Source organism: Miniopterus schreibersii (genome assembly GCF_964146895.1).
Source record: "Miniopterus schreibersii genome assembly, chromosome: 9".
NCBI classification, from domain to species: domain Eukaryota; kingdom Metazoa; phylum Chordata; class Mammalia; order Chiroptera; family Miniopteridae; genus Miniopterus; species Miniopterus schreibersii.
The window spans coordinates 43,471,241-43,495,154 of record NC_138118.1 but is presented as its reverse complement, the minus strand read 5'-3'; the positions used below and the strand labels follow the sequence as shown (position 1 = coordinate 43,495,154).

The window sequence follows — 23,914 nt, the reverse complement described above, 5'->3', positions numbered from 1 at the left end:
ACCCACTTCACCCAACTTGCACATTGCCTTTAGCTCTTTCAGTGGCTGTGCCTCATGGGCAGCCAGCTTCAGTTTGTACTATATATTTTCTTCAAAACTGTCCAAAGTCCACAAGCCCCAAGCAGGTGGAAGCTGACCTCAGCATGTGCTGTGCCTCTTGCTAAGCTGCCCAAATCCTAGCACTGGTGTCAGGGGGCCTTGGGTTGCAGTGTGGCCCCTCCCACATGCCTCTAGGCGCAGCATAAACAGCTACCAACTTCAGATCACTTTTAACTCCTACCAGGTGACCCCAGGCCAAGCACAAGCAAGCTGACTTTGACCTGTAATGGACACCCTTCCAAGAGGCCCCAGAACTGGTTTCAGACTTCAACAGAACATCATCTGATTAGCTCCACAAACAGCACATCCAAAAGTTGGTCTCAGCAGGCACCAGAGCCCCACTGGGATGAATCTCACTCCATGTGGTCAGGCCTCTCACAGGAGCTCTTCTTCTGTGGTTGTAGTCTGTCCTCATAGCCACTCAGCCTGAGGGTCAACCCCGCACACTGATGTAAACACAGCAATCAAGGCTCAACTACAACAAAAAGGGCACACACAAGTCACACAAGGGACATCCTGGAGCACCCAGCCCAGGTGACCAGGGAGACTGTGCCACTGAGCCCCACAGAACACCTACTACATAAGGCCACCCTACCAAGACTGGGACACATTGAAGATCTGTCTAATACATAAAAACAAACACAGAGAGGCAACCAAAATGAGGAGACAAAGAAAGTCCCAAATAAAAGGACAGGAAAAAACTCCAGAAAAAGAATTAAATGAAATGGAGGGAAGCAGTCTACCAAATAAAGAATTCAAAACATTGGTAATAAGGATGCTCAATGAACTTAGGAGAAGAATAGATGAACTTAGTGAGAATTTCAGCAAAGAGGTAGTCAACATAAAAAAGAACATTGAAACTATTAAAAAGAACCAGTCAGAAGTAAAGACTACAATAACAAAAATGAAGAATACATAAGAAGAAATCAACAGCAGATTAGATGAAGTAGACAATCAAATCAGTGATTTGGAAGACAAGGTAAGGTAAAACACCCAATCAGAACAGCAAAAATAAAAAGAATTTATAAAAAGGAGGATAGTTTAAGGGACCTCTGGGACAACATCAAGTGTACCAACATTCACAGCATAGGTGTTCCAGAGGGAGAAGAGATAGAGCAAGGAATTGAAAACCTATTTTAAGAAATAATGATGGAAAGTCCCCTAACCTGGCAAAGGAAATTGACAAGCAAATCCAAGAAAAGCAGAGTTCCAAACAAGATGAACACAAAGAGGCCCACATCAAGACACATCATAATTAAAATGCCAAAGGTTAAAGACAAAGAGAGAATCTTAAAATCAGCAAGAGAAAAAAATTACTTACCTACAAGGGATCTCCCATAAGACTGCAAGCTGATTTCTCAACAGAAACTTTGCAGGACAGAGGGGAGTGGCAAGAAATATTCAAAATGATGAAAAACAAAGACCTACAACCAAGACTACTCTACCTAGCAAGGTTACCATTTAGAATCAAAGGGGAGATAAAGAGTTTCCCAGACAGGATAAGCTAAAGGAGTCCATCACCACCATACCAGTATTACAAGAAATGGTGAAGTGACTTCTTTAAGAAGAAGAAGGGGGGACACTTATATTCTGGTAAAGATGGTGGTGTAGGTAAAAGCGGGACTCACAAACTCCCACAACCACATCAAAATTACATCTAAACCACAGAACAACCATCATTCAGAACTGCCTGAAATCTGGCTGAATGGAATTCCTACAACTAGAGAATTAAAGAAGAAGCTACACTGAGACTGGTAGGAGATGCGGAGGAGCGGAGGGCTGGCCTGACACCCATGTGTGGCGTGTTTTAAATCAGGAGGATATCTTGGCTGTTGTGGTCCCCTCAGCCCAGGGTTCTAGTGTTGAGAAGTCCCTGTAACTTCAGGCCATAAAAACCAGTGGGGATTGTGGCTGAGTGACACAGAGGGTTGCTGGAGTCCCAGGCCATTCCGCTTAAAGACATGGACTTGCTTGGACTCACTCCCTCTGAGCTCGAGCTCTGGGACAGCAGCTTGAAAGGATCCATGGACATATGGGAGAGAAACTAAGTTGTCTGGCATCAGAGCAAGAACTGGAGGGCAGCTTTGTCCCAGACAAAAGTGATGGCACAGGTCTTTGTTCCTTTGCTGAGACCTCCCCACCACAGTGCCTAGAGGCAGTCACCATATCTGAGTCTCCAACTTGGCTCACACTGTTCGCCTGGCCTTGGTGACTTCCTGAGACCTCACCCCACCCAATTTGCAGCCCCACTCAAGTTGTTTGCAGCAGCTTTTCCATATGAATGGCCTGTTTTAGCTTAGGCTTCAGACTCTCCTAAAATGTCTCAAACAAGCAGCAGCTGGCCTCAGTGCCCCCCATACCTTTCAATAAGGGACCAGCACTAGTAACAGCCTGCCTTAGTTCTCAGCTTGACCTTTCCTGGGCACCTCCATACCCAACACAGGTAGCAGCTATTTGCAGTATGCTCTGTAGCTCATTCCAGGTGGTCCCAGGCAGGGCAAAAGCTATAGCTGACTTTGCACTTCCTGGGAGGCCTCTGAGCCAGTGCACCTGGTGGTCAGCTTCAGACCATACCAGGTTACAACCCTACCACAACCACGAGTGACACACTCAAGGGGCAGACTCAGTAAGCACCAAAGCCCAACTGAAGCAAGTCCTGCTCCATAGGATCAGCTCCTGCACAACAGCTCTTCTGCTGAAGTCTCAGCTAATTTTGCAAGCAATTGGCCTGGGGATCAATCCCTCCCAGGGATCCCAACAGCAATCAAGGCTCAACTACAACAGGACAGTGCACACTGCCCAGACAGGGGTGCACCTAGGGTGCACAGCTCAGGTGACTAGGGAGGCTGTGTTACTGGGTGTGATAGGACACCTACCATGCAAAGCCACTCTACCAATTCCAGGAGACATAGAAGCTCTACTTAATACATAGAAACAAACACAGGGAAACAGACAAAATGCGGAGACAAAGAAACATGTCACAAATGAAAGAACATAAGAAATCTCCAGAAAAAGAACGAAAGAATGGAAACTACCCAATTCATAGTTCAAAACAATGGTTATAAGGATGACCAGGGATCTTAATGAGAATTTCAAGAAACTTAGTGAGATAATCAACGACATAAAAAGGGACCAATTAGAAATGAAGGATACACTAACTGAAATGAAGAATAATTTACAGGGAATCAACAATAGAGTAGAGGGTGTTGAGAATCAAATCAGCGATTTGGAATATGAGGAAGCAAAAACACCAATCAGAACAGCAAAAAGGAAAAAGAATCCAAAAATATGAAGATAATGTAAGGAGCCTCTGGGACAACTTCAAGCATACCAACATTTGCATCATGGGGATACCAGAAGGAGAAGAAAGAGAGCAAGAAATTGAAAACCTATTTGAAAAACTAATGACAGAAAACTTCCTTACCTTGTGAAAGAAATAGACATACAAGCCCAGGAAGCACAGAGAGTCCCAAACAAGATGAAACCAAAGTGGCCCACACCAAGACACATCATAATTAAAATGCCAAAGGTTAAGACAAACAGAGAATCTGAAAAGCAGCAAGAGAAAAGCAAGTAGTTACATACAAGAGAGAGCCCATATGACTGCTAGCTGATTTCTCAATAGAAACTTTGCAGGCCAGTAAGGAGTGGCAGGAAATATTTAAAGTGGTGAAAAGCAAGGACCTACCCAAGATTACTCTACTAGCAAAGTTATCATTTAGAACTGAAGGTCAGATAAAGAGCTTCACAGACAAGAAAAAGTTAAAGGAGTTTATCACCACCAAACCAGTATTACATGAAATGTTAAAAGGTTTTCTTTAAGCAGCGGCAGAAGAAAAAAGATAAAAAATATGAACAATAAAATGGCAATAAATACATATCTATCAACAATTTAATCTAAAAATCAAAATAAATGAACAAGCAATCTAACGAACAAAATAAACTGATGAATAAAGTAGAACCAGAGGTATGGAGACATGGAACAGACTGCTGAATCTCAGAGGGAAAGGGGGTGGGGGTGGGAAGAGATTAACCAGAGAACTTATATGCATGCATGCACTACTCATGGATACAGACAACAGGGTGGTGAAAGCCTGGGGGGGGGGGCGGTATCTGGGTGGAGGGGGGCAATGGGGGAGAAAAGGGTGACATCTGTAATACTGTCAACAATAAAGATAAAAACAGAAGTAGAAGGCAGGAAAGAACATAAATATGAATAAAATGTCAGTAAGTACATAGGGCATGTGTAGGAGGCAACCAATTGATGTGTCTCTTTCACATCAATGTTTCTATCTCTCTCTCTCCCTTCCACTCTTTCTGAAAAGCAATGGAAAAATATCCTTAGGTGAGGATTAAATAATAATGATAATAATAATAATAATGTCATTAAGTACATACCATCAATAATCACTTAAAATGTAAATTAACTAAATGCTCCAATCAAGAGGCAGAGGGTGGCTAAATAGATAAGAAAACAAGACCCATACATGTGTTGTCTATAAGAGTCCCGTTTCTGATCAAAAGACATACAGGCTCAAAATAAAGGGATAAAAAAACATTTCATGCAAATGGAAACAAACAAAAAAGCTGGGGTACTTACATCTGACAAAGTAGACTTTAAAACAAAGGCAAAGACAAAGAAGGACATATATAATGATAAAGAGATCAGTCCAACAAGAGGATATAACCCTTGTAAACATTTATGCATCCAATATAGGAGCACCTAAATATATAAAGCAAATATTGATGGACAGAAAGGTAGAGATCAATAGTAATAGTCATAGTAGGGGTTCTTGTCACCCCATTGACATCATTGGATAGATCTTCCTGACAAAAAAATCAATGAGCAAACTGCGGCCTTAAATGACACACTAGGTCAGAAGGACTTAATTAACATTTTCAAAGCATTTAACCCCAAAGCAGCAGAATATATATTCTTTTAAAGGGCATATTGAACATTTTCTAGGATAGGCCACTTGGTAGGACATGAAATAAATCTCAATAAATTTAAGAAGATTGCAATCATATCAAACATCTTCTTTGACTACAATGATATGAAACTAGAAATCAATTACAAGAAGAAAACTGAAAAACACAGAAACATATGGAAGCTAAATAACATGGTACCAAAAATGAATGGGTTAACAATGAGATCAAGGAAGAAATAAAAAGATACCATGAGACAAAGAAAAATAAAAACAATCTAAAATCTATGGCACTCAGTGAAAGCAGTTCAAAGAGGTAAATTCATAGCAATACAGACCTCCCTCAAGAAATGAGAAAAATCTCCAATAAACAATCTAACCTTATACCTAAAGGAAGTAGAAGAAACAACAACAAAGTCCAAAGTGAATAGAAGGAAGGAAATAAAAATAAAAGTGGAAATAAACAAAACTGTCTTAAAAACAATAAAAAAGATCAATAAAACCAAGAGCTGGTTCTTTGAAAAGATAAGTAAGATTGATAAACCTTTAACCAGACTCACAGAGGAAAAAGTGAGAGAGCCCTGGCTAGGTAGCTTAGTTGATGAGAGCATTGTCACAATTTGCCAAGTTTTGTGGGTTTGATCTTCAGTTAGGGCATATACAAGAAGCAACCAATATATGCATAAATAAGTGGAACAACAAATTGATGTTTCTCTCTCTCTCTCTTGCTTGCTCTCTCCCTAAAATTGATAAATAAAAATTTTAAAGAAGAGAGAGGGCCCAAATAAGTAAAATCAGGACTGAAAGAGAAGTAACAACTGACACCATAGAAATACAAAGGATTATAAAAAACATTACAAACAACTATATGACAACAAATTGTACAATTTGGACAAAATGTATAAATTCCTAGAAACATACACTCTTCCAAAACTGAATCAAGAAGAAACAGAAAATTAGAACAGACAAATTATAACTAATGAAATTGAATCAGTAATCAAAAAATTCCCAATAAGCAAAAGTCCTGGACCAGATAGATGGCTTCACAGGTGAATTTTACCAAACATTCAAAGAAGAACTAACACCTATATAATTTCAAAATAATTTCAAAAATTTCAAGAGGAGGATAAATTGCCAAGCTCATTTTATGAGGCAGCATTACTCTAATTCCAAAACCAGATAAAGAAACTACAAAGAAAGAAAATTATAGGGCAATATCCCTGATGAACATAGATGCAAAAATCCTCAGTCTTAATCCTAAAAAAATATTAGCAAACTGAATTCAGTAATACATTAAAAAGATCATACATCATGATTAGGTGGGATTTATTCCTGGGATGCAAGTTTGCTACAATATTTGCAAAGAAATTAATGTGATACATCACATAAACAAAATAAAAAATAAAAATTATATGGTCATATCAATAGATGCAAAAAAAGCATTTGTCAAAATCCAGCACTCATTTATGATAAAAACTCTCAGGAAAGTGGGAATAGGGGAAATATACCTCAACATAATATGACAAATTTATAGCTAACATCATATTTACCAGTGAAAGGCGAAAAGCCTTTTCCTTAAGATCAAAAACCAGAAAAGGATGCCCAGTTTCACCACTTTTATTTAATATAGTATTGGAAGTCCTAGCCAGAGTAATTGGATGAGAAGAAGAAATAAAATGTATTCTAATTGGAAAGGAAGAAATAAAACTACTATTTTTTTCAGATGACATGATACTATATAGAGAGAACCCTAAGGATTCCACCAAAAAGCTATGAGAACTGATAAATGAATTCAGTAAAGTAGCAAGAAACAAAATTAATATTCAGAAAAGATTACATTTTAATACACCAATAACAAACTATCAGAAAGGGCAATTAAGAAAACCATCCCATTTACAATTGCATCAAAAAATAAATAAAATAACTAGAAATAAATTTAACCAAAGAGGTAGAAGGCCAGTACTTGGAAAATTATAAGACATTGAAAAAGAAATTGATAAAGATAGAAATAAATGAAAGCATATACTATGCTCATGGATAGGAATAATTAACATCATTAAAACGTCTATCCTACCCAAAGAAATAAATCTATAGATTTATTGCAATCCCTATTAAAATACCAATGGTATTTTTCACAGAACTAGAACAAATATTACTAAAATTTATATGGAACCACAAAAGACCCCATAGCCACACCGGTCTTGAGAAAGAAGAACAAAGTCAGAGGTATCATTCTATCTGATATCAAACTATAGTACAAGGCTATAGTAATTAAAATGGAATGATACTGGTATAGAAACAGGTAAATAGATTAATGTAACAGAACAGAGAGTCCAGAAATAAACCCACATCTATATGGTCAATCAATCTATGACAAAGGAGGCAAGAAAATACAGTGGGGTAAAGACAGTCTCTTCAATAACTGGTGTTGTGAAAATTGGACAGATACATGCAAAAAATGAAACTAGACCACTTTCTTACACTATATACAAGAATAAACTGAAAATGGGTTAAATACTTAAATGTAAGCCCTAAAATCATAAAACTCGTAGAAGAAAGCATAGGCAGTAAACTGTTTGATGTTGCTCTTAGCAATACTTTTTTCTGATATATCTCCTTGGGCAAGGGAGAGAAAAGAAAAAATAAACAAATGGGACTACATTAAACTAAAAAGTTCTTGCACAGCAAAGGAAACCATCAACAAAATGAAGGCAACCTGCCAAATGGGAGAAGATATTCACCAATGATACATCTGTTAAAGGGTTAATATCTAAAATTTATAAAGAACTTATATAACTTAAGACCAAAAGCCCCAAACAATCCAATTTAAAAATGGGCAGAAAACCTGAATAGACGCGTCTCTAAAGAGGACATACAGATGGGCAATAAACATGAAAAGATGCTCAATGTTACTCATTATCAGAGAAATGCAAATTAAAACCACAATGAGATACCACTCCTCACCTGCCAGAATGACAATTATCAATAAATCAATAAACAACAAGGATACAGAGGAAAGGCGACCCTCATGCACAGTTGGTGGGATTGCAAATTGGTACAGCTATGGAAAATAGCATGGAGGTTCCTCAAAAAATTAAAAATAGAACTACTTTATGATTCAGAAATTCCACTTCTGGGTTTTTATCTGAAGAAATCCAAAACACTGATTTGAAAAGATATATGCATCCCTATGTTCATTGCATCATTATTTACAATAGCTAAGATAGGCAAGCAACAAAGTGTCCATCAGTAGATTATTGGATAAAGAATAAGTGGTACCTATCTGCAATGGAATATTATTCAACCATAAAAAAGAATGAAATCGTTCAATTTGTGACAACATGGATGGGCCTAGAGGGTATTATGTTAAGCGAAATAAGTCACCACGATGTAAACTACAGCATAGGGAATATAGTCAGTAATATCGCAGTAACTATTTATGGTGCCAGGTAGGGTACTAGACTGTTGGGAGGATCACTTTATAAATTATATAAATGTCTAACCACTATGCTGTACACCTGACACTAATATAAAATAATATTGAATGTCTACAGTAATAAAAATAAAGAATTGATTGCTTTTCCCCAGATACTACCTAAAATCATCAAACATCACCTCCAAGGAGACCCTATTCTCTAACCCAAACTGCTCACAAGAGCCACTCCTGCTGCCTACAGTCTCCCAATGAGGTTTTTGAGTCTCTAGCCCAGAGGTCTGGTCAATGTTGCCTTGGGACTCAGTTGTTTAGGCCTTTCTCAGGAAGACCTCTGAATCATGCCAGTTGCTAAGACTTCTGGTGAAGGTGGGGTGGGAGGAGGATGATTAATAATGATGATGATAATGATAACTCACATTTATGGAGTATTTACTGTATGCTAGGAATTCCCCTGAACATTCTGTGAATTCATTAACTTAAGCCTCATTACAATACTATAAAGTGGTGTACTATTATTATTTGCATGTTAAAGGTGGGGAAACTGAGGCATTGAGAGGTTGAGCAACTTGCGCAAGTTCATATAGCTAATTGGTGACAGACTTGAGATTTGAGGTCAGGCAAGCTGGCCCCAAGAACCCTTGCTCATAGCCTTCATGCTGCACTGGCTCACTATTGGCCAACAAGAGAGATGTCAGAGCTTTATTCAGCCCATGTGGCTAATCACTAGGGTTTTTTTTCCCTGGGGCAGTAGCAACAAGGATAGTCCTGAGGTGACAGCAGGCTCATCAGGTACAAAGACTGGAGCTCTCTGAGGTTAAGTGGAGGCCATGTCTGCCCCTGTTCTTGCCCATGTTTGAGCTTGACTCCCCTTGGTCCTATCTACTGCCATGAACACCGAGGAACCTGTAAATGTGCCCAGCCTTGTAAAGAAAGACCTCAAATTAATGCCTAAAAGCAAATTCACTGTCTTTCACCAAAACTGCAGCCAGGTGCATACAACCAAATCAAGGCTCCCCACTCCCAGCTGTGGCCTTCAGAGTTCCTTCCCCTCCCTGTTCTAGTCTCCTTGTGTGTGAAATGAGGGGAAGTTCTATCAACCTATGGTTGTTGTGATGATTAAATAAAACACTCCACAAAATGGCTTGGCAAGAGTATGGCACATAAACATTTAATAAATGCTGCTAACAACAACTTTTCCACCTGGGTTGACAGCAATCCAATTCCTTTGGTTTCAAGATATAACATTTTTGGACCTTTTTTGACTGTTCTAGTTCCTTCCTCTGGAGTGTTAGAGCTAGTTCCCAAGGGAAAGGGGCTGGTCATAGGTAACACTGTAGTAAAGGACCTGCCCAACCTTGGGGTTCAGGAGAAGGCTACAGGCTTAGTAGAAAGCTAGGATATAAATCAGGAAACAGAGTGAACTGTCCTCACAGAGAAGGCTGCTCTGGTAGACGTACATTGTCTAAGCAGTTTTGACTAACAACAATAAAAGTCAGTCTTTTCTGAGGGTTTGCTCAGTAGACCAGACAGTTATCTAAGTATTCCATGGATTAATTCATTTAATCCTCACAACAATCATATAAAGTAGATGCTCTTATTATGCCCACTTTACAAATGGGAAAATTGAGGCACAGAAAGGTAAAATAATGGGAAGGCTGGGCTTTAAATCCAGTCAATCTGGCCCCAGAGTCTATGTTCTGGACCCTTACATTATGCTGCCTCTTACTTACCATGTGCTAAGCATAGCCACAGGTCATCTCCACTTGTGTGGGCACCAGGCTGACCTGGCTCATGGGTGGAGACAAGACTGCCTCGTTTTCACTCTCAGCCCTCTTCTGTGAGTTCTCCCTTCACTGCACACACTCATTCACACCTGTGGCTGTTCTCTCTTCCCTTAACCAGTCCAGATCTTACAAGGTCAAACACAATACCCACAGCCTCTTCAGTGAAGGCTTCCCTGACTAAACACAGCTCACAATCAACTTTCTTTCCTCTGATTTTCCATAGTACCCTGACCAGGCTCTTGAAGTGACCTTCCCAAGGTCACACAGAAGTTCAGTGGTAGAAATGGGATAGGAGCTAAGTGCTTTCCTCTCTCCAGAATACCGAATGCCTCACTGTCTGGCTGAAGTTGTATTAATAACCAAAGGTTCTATTAACATAATTAAGACAGTTATGAAATTTAGTCCTTGATATCCCAAAGGACTCGGGGCCTTTTGGGAGCTCACAGGCAGGTATGTGCATATAGCTACGAAAACTCAGACTGGCCTCCTGTGAGCCTCAGCAGGCCTCTCCCACCATGCACCACTGGGTTCCTGATGACAACAGTCTAGATTCTGGTGATGTCTCTCTGGCCCTGTTTCTTGGTGTCCCTCCCACAACTCCAAAACACTTGTAGTTCAGAGGACAATTTTCCGACAGTGTAAGAATGTGTAGAAAGGCACACACACAAAAAAACCTGTTCATGTTAGTAAATATCATTCCTATTTCTGCAGATGTATCCTTCTCCCCTTGTTTATTCTTGGAAGTGGCCTTGGGAAAATTAGAATGGAGTGATGAGTGAAGATGTAATTTAACAGGAATCCCAGGAAAGTGCAGCATCTCATTTTTAAAGACTAGAAAATCTAAGCATATTCAGGGTTGCTAAGGGACTCATCTAGGAGCCTAACCTAAATAGTGATAGGTTTTTTAATTCTCCGGTTTTCCATTTCCTGTCAGTGGAACCAGAATGTCCCCTGAATATTTTTCTTCTTTATGAAAAGCAGCATAATATGCAGCAGTCCCTTTAGTGAAGAAGTGTCATGGGACTCATGTTGGAAGGACTAAGGCAAACAGTTCCTCTGACAGGGAGTGAGAGGTGGTTTCCAGGATGCTGCTTGCTTTCTTCTTAGTAATATCCGTTTGCAAAATGCACACTCACAAAGCAGATCTTGTTTCACACAATTACTAAGAATTCTGCATTTACTTTTAGGTTGTCACTACTGGGAAGGAACAACTAGACTTTGAAACAGGACCAAACATATTTGATTTGCAGATTTATGTTAAGGATGATGTTGGTGTCACTGACCTACAGATCCTAACTGTCCAGGTAACAGATGTGAATGAACCGCCTCAGTTTCTAGGCAACTTGGAAAAAGGTAAGCTATACAGGGGTGTGGCATGCAGCCCAGATGGTGGCATCAGGGAGGACCCTGTGGGACAGAGCAAAACAGAAAAGTAAATAAACAAGCAGCTGTTTCCCTGGGAAAGGCAGCTGCTTAATGAGCAGAGGATAAAGAAAATGTCCCCGAGCCCAGGACTCCCAATAATAATGCCCAGCAATTTACAAAGCCCATCCCATCCATGGTTTCTCCTGGGCCTCTCCCAGTCCTGGGGAGGAAAAGGAGGCTCAGGACCTCAGGTGAATCATTCTGAAGAAATCTGGGCCAAGCCCACCAGGCTCATCACTGTGTACAACTAACTGGTCATTGGCTGACATGTTCATCATCCCCAAGGACACTGACCCTTTCAGAGCAGTGCGTGCCTGGAGTCTGCTACAGAGTAGGGACAACACTTTAAGGGATGGGAGCATAGGATAACTTTCTGCATAATCTCCCACAGGCTCATGGCTTTGAATGCCACCCATTACTGACACTCTCCAAGTCTATCATTTTAGTCCAGGTTCTCCTCTGAACTCCACTCAAATATCCAAGTATCTTACCTAACGTCTCCACTTGGATATCCAATAGACATCTGTAATATTGTGATTTATAATAAGAAATACATATTTGGTCTTCTTCCTGTTCCTGACAGAAAGCTCCTAAACCCTTGGATTTTCTGTGATGAGAAGGATAAAGTTATGTTTTGTTATGTTGATGACGTGATGTTTGGAATGTCCCTAGGTCACTGAAGCTTGGCAATGGTGGCCAGTGAAGCCAATCTTGTGATTAGAGGATTGGAACTTTCAGTCCAGCCTCCCCCCCCACACAGTCTCCCACCCACCCCTACCACTGCAGAGGGGAGAGAAGGTGGAAATTGAGTTCAACCACCAATGGTCAATGATTTAATTAATCATCCCACTATCGAAGCCTCCGTAAAATCCAAAAGGGGCTCAGAGAGCTTCCAGGTTGGCGGAGATTCAGGGAGAGTGGCATACCCAGAAGCATGGAAGTTCCGTGCCCTGCGCAATCTTCCATCTGACTGTTCCTGAGTTACATCCTTTTATAATAAACCAGTAATCTAACAAGTAATATGTTTCAATGAAGGCTTTTTGGAACCTTAGATTTATAGCTGGTGTATCAGAAGCATAGGTGACAACCTGGACTTGAATTGAGATGGATTCTCAGCTGATGTCAGAGAATTTCTCTGTGGTCTAGGGAAAAACCCCACACACTGGAATTGGTGTCAGAATACAACATCTCAAACATAATGTGCTCCCAAACCAAACTCTTTTTTTTTTTTTTAATATATCTTTATTGATTTCAGAGAGAGGAAGGGAGATGGAGGGAGGGAGGGAGAGAGAGAGAGAGAGAGAAACATCAATGATGAGAGAGTCATTGATCAGCTGCCTCCTTCATGCCCCCAACTGGGGATCGAGCCCGAAACCTGGGCATGTGCCCTGACCGGGAATCAAATTGCAACCTCCTGGATCCTAGGCTGATGCTCAACCACTGAGCCACGCCTGGCTGGGCCCAAACCAAACTCTTGACTCCCAGTTAAACCCCCTGACCCCCACCATGCCTACCCAAAGCTGTTTTTCTTGTCTTTCCCATTTTAATTAATGGCAATTCCATCCTTCTAGTTGCTTGTACCAAAACTTCAAAGTCAACCTTGACTTCCTTCTGTCTTTCACACTCAACATCATATCCATTAGGAAATGTTGTCACGTTCTAAATCTATACAGAATCTGACTGGTCCCTAGCCTCTCTACCACTACCTCCATGGTGCAAGCCACTAGTCATGTCTTGCCTGAATTACTAAAAATGGCCGGCTTACTGGGCTCACTGTTCTGCCCTTGCCCCCTACAGTTGATTTTCTGTACAGCAGCCAGAGAGATCCTCTTAAACATCAGTTAAATCAAGGCATTCCTCTGCTTAAAACCCTACAAGGACTTCTCATCTCACCCAAAAGGAGAGCCAGAATCTCCTTAAGGCCTCATCAAATCTGGCAAAACCATACAACCCTCCCCACCTACCATGTTGTCTCGCACATGTCTCTGCCTCACTCCCTCTGCTCCAGCAGTCCTGGCCTCCTCACCAATCTGTGAGTACCCCAGGCATGACCTACCTCGGCATGACCTATCTTGGCATTTGTTGTTTCCTCTGCCCCTTCCCCTTCCATATCTTTATGGCTTTTCCTCATTTCTTTAAGAATCTTAATTAGAATACCAGTGAACTTTCCATAACCACTCTATCTAACATTGTAACCCAACTCACAACACTGCCTTCCCTGATTTTTCTCCAGAACATTGCTTGGTAACATTCACACATTTTACTCATTTATTTTATTATCTATGTCTTCCACTAGAATTCAAGCTCACAAGAGTAGGGTTTTGTGAACTGCTGTATTCCCAATGTGTAGACCAGTGTTTGCTACATAGTGAGAACTCAGTAAACACTTTTTAGAATGAAAGCATGAGCAGTGATAAAGTGAATGAAAGCTGAAATCAGATGTATGATGGCTTGAGCTTGAATTTTGATTCTATTACTTACTAGCTGAGGCAACACAGTAACTCCTCTGAGACGATTTTCTTATTTATAAAATGGAGAAAATTACAATACCTACTTTCTAGGGCTATTGTAAAGATTAAAAGAGAAGACATACAGGGTGGGCAAAAGTAGGTTTACAGTTGCTTGTATGGCGTGTAATACAATAGTTGATAAATAATAATTCAAGAATAAATGGTGTTTTGTGTATATGCAACTGTAAACCTACTTTTGCCCCAACCTATATGTGAAGTCCTCAGTACAGTGCCTTAAAAAAGAGTTAACGTTAGCATTCTCAGTCATCTCTTGGACAGAGATTCTCAGAAAGAAAGAGGCCAGAGCAGAGAACATGGTGGCCCTTAGGCAAGGCTGGTTGTGCCAGGTGGCACTGCCTACTCCTCCCTCCATCTGACCACCAAGAACTCTGAAGTAGATGAAATCAATTTTTGGTGCTTTTCCTGAGCCTCGCTCTTCCCCCTATTCCATCTCCTCTCCATTACATTATAAAGCCTCTCATTTCAGATACTCATTTCTGCTGAGATGCTAAGTGCAGTTCAAGGAGTGAGCTTAGCTCAGTTTAGGAGGAATTTGCACATGAAAGGGGATCTGGAACTTGGAGCAGCTTCACCTGGAGGTTCCTGCCCATGGTTACTTTCCAACTCCCTGCCCATATCACCTCCCTCTCTCCCATCAAACAACATTACTCTAGGTCACCTTTTATTGGAGGAAATGTGAAGACTTGATACCAGCTTGGCCAACCCTAATACTTTAATTCCCATAAAAGGGTCTGCTCCTGCAAGTTGGCCCTGGTCTCACTCATGGCCTTTGTTATTGCTGCCCTCTTTCCCACAGTGCCTGTATGCTTTGTTTCCTTGGCTGTGTTTGGTTTCCTTTGGCTGCCCTGTTTTTGGAATTTCTCATTTGCTTTATCTAATAAAATTTTTCTTATTCCAATGTGTACCTGGGTGTAGGTCTAGACCTCTACATAGTGGAAAGAACAAACCCTGGATTCATTTACCACGTTGAGGCCTTCGATCCAGAAGACACAAGTCAAAATATACCCCTCAGTGTAAGTGGCTGACCCTGGACCCTGGCATCCTGGCAGGATGGGCTTGGGCAGTGGCAATGGGAGAAGTATGCTGCCCACTGCCAAAGCATAGAGGACAGGGGAGGTTGGAATGAGTAAGGGGGCTCTGGAGACAGACACCCCAAATTGGATTCATGGCTCTATGTGATCTTGGACAAGTTCTTTACCTCTCTGAGCTTCAATTTCTTCATCTGTGAAATAAGAGCACCTACCTCAGGAGGGGTATTATAAGTATTAGAGAATGCATGTAAAGCCGCTTAGCACAATGCCTGCCTGGCATATCAAAATTGCTCAGTATTTTTTAATTCTAAAGTGATAAAAATCCAGCTATATTATTTTAAAAATAAGTGTAAAATGTATACTCCAAAGGCATTAACACTTCCTTTTCAGAGATGAAGCCAAGCTGCTTGGAGCCAAGTTAAAAAATATTAAGAGCGAGTCCCAGGAATTCCAAAGAAAAGACGGAATTCCACAGAGAAAAGCAGGAGATTGGGTCCTGGAGAGTTGCCTCATGGTTCTGTCTGAGACAGCTGATCTTTTTTCTCTCCTTTTTAAATCAGTTTTGTTGATGAGACTGTTAGTGGAACTCTTGTAACCACCAAACCTTAGGCAAAGAAGCCTCTTAGCTTGGGCAAGGATGCCTCAATTCCTAGCTCTGCCCACTGAAGTGGTCTTGTGCACCCACTGCAGCTGAGCAGCCAGGTGGGAGAGAATAATGCCAGTGTACTAATCTTGGAGCAGGCAACACTCCTGCAAACCCTGTCTTCCAGAGAAGAGAATACTTGAAATAGGACAGGCAGGGAATTGATAACACTAGGAGGCTGTTTCTGGTGTTGGCTGCATGATTTGCAGCTTCAATGGGACTACTTTTCTAAGAGAAGGAAATGAGCCTTGGAAATAAACTCCAGGACCAATATAATGTGGTCTACAGGGTCTGAAACAAAGCTGTTTAAGATTATTGGATACATCCCTTAAGGAATAGTCATTGTTATTATTAGAAGATATCCTTCGTCAAAAAACAAAAACAACTGTTAACAAATCCAAAAGACAATGGAGAAAAAAAGGGGAGATTTATTCAGGTAATAGTTCCCTGACCTGGTTAACAGTTGGTTCAATTTTATGTAAACGAGGAATCCAAATTGCACAGTTCTAATTGGTCAACATCATGTACTCTGATTTGTCCTTATGGAGCAGTTCTAATTGGTCAGTAAAGATGCAAATAAGGATATAGCTTCGAGGTTCTGATTGGATGGGACAATTCTCAATTCATTGGTTGAAAGAGGAAACTAGGAACTGTCTATGTCTAATAAGAGTGGATTCAAACAGCAGGAGCCCAGTGCAGGAGGTTGAAAGCTCTATCTGAGATTCTTCCTAGTATACAGAGTATGTGAGAGCCTCTGTTAGTAGATGGTCACTAGACTCTCGCTATTTATAAAATTTGGGCCCTCAGTTGACTGATAAATGCCTTTTCTGGGATCACATCAAATGAATCTTCTCAGGATCCATACAACACATTCATTTATTTAAGGTTCTTTTTGCAGGAATAAGTAAATGAATATGCAAACACTTACAGGTCTCTACTATGTGCTAAGAGCATTTCTAGGTCCTTTAAATGCATGCATATTAATAACATACTTGTTGTATTAGTTACAAATGTGTTTGTTTGAAAAGAACAGAAACTTTAACCATAGTGGCAGATATGGGATTTTTTCCTCCTATAACAAGAAGTTCAGAGACAGGCAGGCAAGTAGGCAGGCAATCCAGAGCTGGCATAGCTGCTGCCATCAGAAACCTGGGCTCTTCCTATCTTTCTGCTGTTCCATCTGGAACCTATTGGATTTATTCTTTTTTTCTTCACTTTATGTTTACATGATGGCTGCTACGTTTCCAGCCTTTATCTCTAAGTTCCAGGTAGGAAAAAGAAGAAGGAGGAGGGCGAGGGGGAGGGAGAGGGAAGTAGGAAGGGGTACAGGTTGAATGTGGCAGGACAGGCCAGTCTGTCCCGTTTTTGGTAGGAAAACAAAGACCCTCCTGGAAGCCCTAACCAGAGGACTTCTGCTTACTTCTCACTGTCCAGACTCTCTTATGGCCACTGTTGCTTGATGGTGACCAGGGAACAAGGGATTTTGGATGGAGATTAGGTCAGCAACCCAAAGTTATACACTTATACGTTTAGTGCATTTCAACATTAACCAAGAACCCACTATGTGCCAGGCTTTCTGTTAGCTACTTTGGATATCTCAAGAAGTTCACAGTCTAGATGGGAGACATTCATACAAACCCCAAATAATTATAATTTAATAAGATAATTACTCTAAAGTTTGTACAAAATGTAGTGGGGGCAAAGTGGAAGGAAACTCAGCTATAAAGAAAAATATTTCCTTTTAAATATCCATTTTCAGTATATTTTTCCAAATTATGCAGAGGGGAAAAGGTGATGGCCCCTTTGAACACTCCTTCTAGATCAGGTTGTCTCTTTCAGTTGAAGGGAAGCCGCCCAGGTGGGGAGCAATGCAGCAGGTGTTGCTCTCTTAAAAGAAAATGTACTGCAATCAGAAAAGGGCTGAGAGCAGCTGCAGGGGTGTGGAACCTGGAACCCAGTGGCTTCTGCAGTGCCTTTAGGAGTTGTTTGAGGAGGGAGTGCTTCCAGTTGCAGCAGAAAGTGTTAATGAAGTATTTAACACCTGTGCTGGAACTAACAGCTGCACAGAAAGTTGACAACCAGCCTGCAGGAGCAGCGAACATAATCTAGACAGAAACTTTCTCAGACTAGAAAAAGGTAACAGTTTAGGAAGTAATGTACGAAGGCCTTTGTACTTTGACATTTTATTTTGGGCTCTTGGGTGCACTAAATGACATATTTTTGCTCTGAACAAGGAAAATGGGGATGAGTTATTATGCTATTGATCAAACCTGTGCTTCTCAACCTTGGCTGTAAACTGAAACCACCAGAGGAACTTTAAAAAACACAGATGTCTGGGTCCCACCCCTAAAAGTCTGATGTGACTAGCCTGGAGAGTCCCCCAGGTATCAGGTTTTTAAAGCCCTAACGTGATCTCATGAACAGACAGGGTTAAGAACGGCTGCTTTAAGACAATTTCCCAAACTTCCCAAGTCTCTCCGAATTTTGGATTCTGTAGGTCTGGAATAGGCCTGGGAATCTGCACATTTGCCAAATACCCTGGGCTACTCTTCTGGTCAGAAAGGCTGGGAACACTGGTTTATGAATGTTTCTCAGAGGGGGTTTAGGCCCCTGTATGAGAACATATGTAGGCTGCTTTTTAAAAATGCAGATTCTTGAACTCTGCATCAGAATACTGAATTGGAACACACTTACTGGGTGATTCTGATGCACTCTACCCTTTGAGAACCACTGAACTGAACAAACAAGTACAGACTTTAATAAACACCAAAGAATGTGCATGAAGGCACCTATGCTTGGCTTATGCCTGTCATTTACCTGGTGGGTTCCAGGAGTCACTTTGCTGGTGGTAGCAAGTAGAGGAGAAAGGATGAATTACAACTAGCTCTAGGACATATCCAGAAACCCCAACTGCTTTAAAATGACAAATCCTACAACCCTTAGCCAGCTTAGTGAAGTGAAACTGTGTCACAGATGATGTAAAATTGGGGCTAATGCAGAAACCACTGGTATTTGCTCCCTCATTTTTAGAGAAGTTTAAAGAGCATGTGGTTGTACATTGTTGGGACCAGCACTGCCCAAAGAGCTGGAATGCGAGCCAGAAAAAGACTGCTGCTTATATAATTTTAAATGTTCTAGTAGCCCCATTAAAAAAGTGAAATGAGCCTGGCTGGGTGTGGCTCAGCAGTTGAGCATCGACCTAGGATCCAGGAGATCACAGTTCGATTCCTAGTCAGAGCACATGCCCGGGTTGTGGGCTCGATTCCCAGTTGAGGATGTGCAGGAGGCAGCCGATCAATGATTGTCTCATCATTGATGTTTCTACCTCTCTCTCCCTCTCCCCTCCTCTCTCTGAAATCAATAAAGATATATTTTTTAAAAAGTGAAGAGACAGGTGAAATTAACTTTAATTAATTTAAGTCAATGTATCCAAACTATTATCATTTCAACATATAATCAACAAAAATGATTCATGCAATAATTAATCCTTTTTTATAGTAAGTCTTCTGACTCGTTGTGTATTCACACATGCAACTCCTCTCCTTTCACTGCGAATGCTCAGTAGTCACAGGTGCCAGTGGCTATTGGCTTCTGTGTTGGACAGTGCAGGCTTTGAGCCAGCATCAGCACCCCCTCCCTGTGCACCTTCTGTGTTGTGATGGGGTGCAGGTGATACATGCTCAGAGGCAGGAGTCAGTGGTGGGCTCAGAATATAAAGACACGCAGGCTGTATGTGAATAATTATATATACCAGCATTTCTTTCCTGGGCCGCCTTCCCCTGCCCCTTTCTCCACCTCCTGAAGGAGGCGTGATCCAACCCAACCCCTCCCACCCACTCCACACTCTCTCCTCTCCCTCTGCTTGGAAATAGCCACTGTAACTGCTGCACAGCCTCCTCAGAGACTCTAAGGACGTTAATCAGTTTCACAGCTGGAGGCAAAGTGATCTAGTGCAGCAATTCGTCCACTAAGGGGCTTTCTCTTGGCCTTTCCATTAGGGAAGGACTTTTGCATTAAGTGAAATGTGCTTTATCTTCACCAGGGCAGACAAAGGATTAAATTAAAAGAGAAATAACTTTGCTAGTAGCTGGACTACCAGGAGGGCAACAGGGAAAGTAATTCTCTCTCCGCCTCCATCTTGGTCATGGCTCTAAGAAGTGGCAGCAGGTTGTGTCTTTTAATCTTCTTGAGTATAAAGTAATTGTCATGAGATGGGACTTTTCAGACCCATTGAGCACCCCTTATTTCCGGGTGAGGAAGGGAGGTGAGGCCCTTTCCTGGGCCAGGTAACTCTAGTGAGAACTGAGATTACCTTGCCTGGGCCAGGTAACTCTAGTGAGAACTGGCTCCTGCTCATCCCCTTCCCCTGTGTTTTGACAAATTTTGTCTTTGGTGTCTGGCCCTTTTTTTTCCTGAGTGACAGCATCCTTCCTGTTCCCCATGCACTTCCACTCCACCCGCCCCCTTCACAGATACACACCACTCATTCAGCAACCCCCTGCACCTACCTGTTAATTTGGAAGCCACCGCTAAATTCTTTGCAAAACGCATTCTGCTCCAGGTTCTTGTTAAAATGCTCAAGAAAGGAGAAAGCAGTGGTATTGGACAACTCCCACTCCAAATACATCACCACTGATGACTGTTCATACTTTGGGAGAGACACTTTCTTGAATAGATCATTGTCCTTAAGATTAGTGAAGCCTAAACGAAAGAACAGAACCCTGGCTGATTATAAAAAAAAAGAAAACGACAAAATATGAGATGATAGATTCTGCAGCTTTATCAGTAAAGGATTGCTATCTATAGTATTTTGCATTTGTACATGTGGCTCTTTTAAAAACATTCAAATACTTGCCTGTAACCCACTTAGCTCACCTTCATAACAATACAACATGAATGGGCCAAGTTAAGGGCTTGAAGTAGGTTTATTTTATGATAATTTTTTTTCCTAGGCACCCTTCCCTCCTACTCCTGTCCCCACCTCCCACTTCTGGGTTGGGGTAAGGGTGGGAAAAGGGGAAAAGAGAGGAATTGAGGCTTTTATAAAATATTCAGCTTACAATGAAAAAATATAATAGTGTTACCTGGGAGACAACAAGACCTCGGTTCTTGTCTTCTTGAGGGAAATATCTCAATCAAGGGACACAGTGTAGAAAAGAAAGCAAGAATTTATTGACTGCAATGTAGGAGAAGATGCAGATGATGTATTACAGAATTGTACCCCTGAAACCAATATCATTTTATTAACCAATGTCACCACAATAAAGTCAATAAAGAACTTAAAAAGTAAAAATAAATTTAAAAAGAATTTATCGACTGCAGCAAAAATATACTTAGGACAGTGAAACAAGGAAGGACATAGAAGAAGCAACAGGAGAACCTAGGCTGGGCTGCTTTGGCTCACTGAGAAGTCAATGAGAGAGAGAAGGGGTCTTGGAGACAGGTTCAGGGGGTAAGCCCAGGACGAGCTGCTGCTGCCTGTTGCTCCCCTGGTTGTAAGTTTCGTGGGGTCCCCTTGGTGGGATGGAGATGGCACTGGCATGCTCTGCTGTGTGGGAGAGTGCATGGTGGGTCCTTTGTCCTGAGTTATTTATCTGTCTCTTGCAGGTGAAAATCTTAAGGGAGGGCTCAGGGAAGGGCCTTAATAGAATATTCATCAGCTTTCCAGGGTCGTGGTCTCCACTGATTGGTCGGTGCCAAGGCAGGGGGTCATTAGTCAATGTAGCTGGTCCTAAGGCAGCCACATCATCACTTGGCTGGTTTTGCTGCTTTTCTGGACCTGGAACTGAAATACAACTGAAGCCTTGATGTTATCTTTAGGGAGGAAAAGGTCAGGGGGCTCTAAACCGCATGACTAGCTATATGAAAAGTCAGGGGGCCCAAACTGCATGACCAGCAATATGCTAGGGTAGGATAGGTTACCCTGGGGCTGAGGTTCTTGTTTTCCCAGTTTTACCCCTTGCTAGGCATCTGGGGTTTTCTGCCCTGGTGAGTTTCCGTACCTGGCCCACTGTCCTTGCTCTGCTCATGTCTGCTTAACTACCTATATAAAAATAGGATTGTGGCGTCATATTTATAACTTGTGACAGCCCAGTTGGAGGTGGTGCCCTGTGCTGTTTGTCCTCTGGGTGAGTTGGGGGACATGTTCTCAGTGGCTTATAGAGTCATTGGCTCTCCCAGGACTTGGGAGGAATAAGGGTCTTTCCTTCCCTCTGGAAACTTGACTTCTGGAAGTTGACTGCTCTATTCTTAGGAGACAGGAGGCTGAATTCTTGTTGCTCAATTCCATTGCAGGCCTGAAAACAACTGATGGCTGCAAACAAGCACAGGTTGACTCATTATTTGCCTCTGAGTCCAACCGCAGTGGGTGAGCCAGCTTGAAGGTGGTGTGCCCTCCACAGGGAGCCTGACATTTCAGGAAACTGGGCCAGCTCCCTCTCACCCTCCTTTCTCCCTACACCAATGGCCCCATAAAGGGTGAATGGGGCAGGAAGCACGGCTCGTTGTTGTCTTCCACACTGAAGCTTTTGTGTCTGTGAGCAAACCGCAGCTGCCAAGGGGCTGCAAATAGAGAAACCTGGGGTGATGGTAAAGGAATATTCCCAGCGGGGAAACTGTAGAGCTTGTCTGACAAGCATTTGTTAACCGAATTGATCTGATTACTCAGGACTTTTCTTAGCCAGTACTGGAGCAGAGAGGGGCTGCAGTTGCTTTTCATTCTATTTAATTTCTGTTTTCCAAGAATGAATATCAAGGGAGCAGCTTTGATTAAACAAGCCTTTAAAAAGGGGAGAGAATGCCAGGTTTTACAAAAAGCTTTCTGAATTGCTGGCAAATGGCCACATGACACAATATTTTTAGTCTATGGATATTATCTCCTTTCTAAGTACAAATCTGCTATTCCCATTAACACAAGCTCATAGGTTCAGAGATAAAAGAAATTAGCCTGGCGCTTAAAGGAAAAAAAAAAAATCAGGATTCCAGGAAATCAGACTTTTAATAAAAATTCCCCATGTTCCTAATTCTACAGTTTTACCCTTTCTATCTGCTGCTGTTTTTTGTTTGTTTGTTTTTTGTTTTCCTTTCTTGCTGAGATTGTAGACAGAACTGGAGAAGATTTCATAACCAAGACTGGCCTTACCAAGTTCAAATAAATTTTTTAAAAAGTTTGGCAAGATTTTTGTTGTTGTGTTTTCAAAAAAAGATGTTAAGATTCTTTAAGGTGAGTATGCTGGTCTCAGATGGGAAACAGGCAAGAAGAAAACCCCATTATTTAATACTTAACAAATATTTACTGCCCTGGCTGTTTTGACTCAGTGGTTAGAGTGTCAGCCTTCAGACTGAAGGGTCCCATGTTGGATTCTGGCCAAGGGCACATATATCTGTTGCAGGCTCAATCACTGGCCCGGGTTGGGGAGCATGTGGGAGGCAACCAATTGGTGTGTCACTCTTGCATTGATATTTCTCTCCCTCTCTCTCCCTCTCACTCTCTTTGAAAAGTAATGGGGAAAATATCCTAGGGTGAGGATTAAAAAAACAACCCAAAAAACACACAAAAAACAAATATTTATTGAGCATCTAGTATGTGTCAGGCACTAGGGCTATAAGAGTGAATAAAATGAAGCCCTTTTCCTCATGGATCTTACATTGTAACTGGACAGTAAGAGTTAACACATATTGAGAGCTTACCATGTACCAGGCACTGTTCTAGAACTTCACATGATCACCCCATGGGACATGCCCTATTTTGTTACTCTCTGTTCCAGCACTCACAGCTGGAAAGTGTAGAACCAGGACTCAGATTCAGCAGTCTAGCTCCAAAGCCACTGAACTTAACTCCACTGCCCCATTCATGACTCTTACATTCTAGACAGGTCTAAGAGTCCTTCCCTCTTCCCATCACACTCTATGCTTATTCCTTTTGGAGTACCTCTCCCACATCTTCTTCATATGTTTCCTCAGTTTACCATAGCTTTTAGAGAGCAGGGCCTGACTGTCATCTCCATATCCTAAGACCTTGCACTATTGGGGACCAACCAG

At 41.5% G+C, this 23,914-nt stretch overlaps 1 protein-coding gene across 2 annotated transcripts in view; it reads left to right on the top strand.

Moving 5' to 3' along the window:
- Positions 1 to 23,914, top strand: part of CDHR3 (cadherin related family member 3) — a 77,977-nt gene that overhangs the window by 13,130 nt on the left and 40,933 nt on the right. For both annotated transcript variants that reach the window (XR_013999547.1, XM_081147109.1), the window contains exons 3-4: positions 11,432 to 11,597; positions 15,116 to 15,213. Coding sequence is in view for 1 of the 2 variants with exons in the window: in XM_081147109.1 (XP_081003235.1) it covers positions 11,432 to 11,597; positions 15,116 to 15,213 (264 nt within the window). In the remaining variant the exon portion in view is untranslated. The remainder of the gene's footprint in view (positions 1 to 11,431; positions 11,598 to 15,115; positions 15,214 to 23,914) is intronic.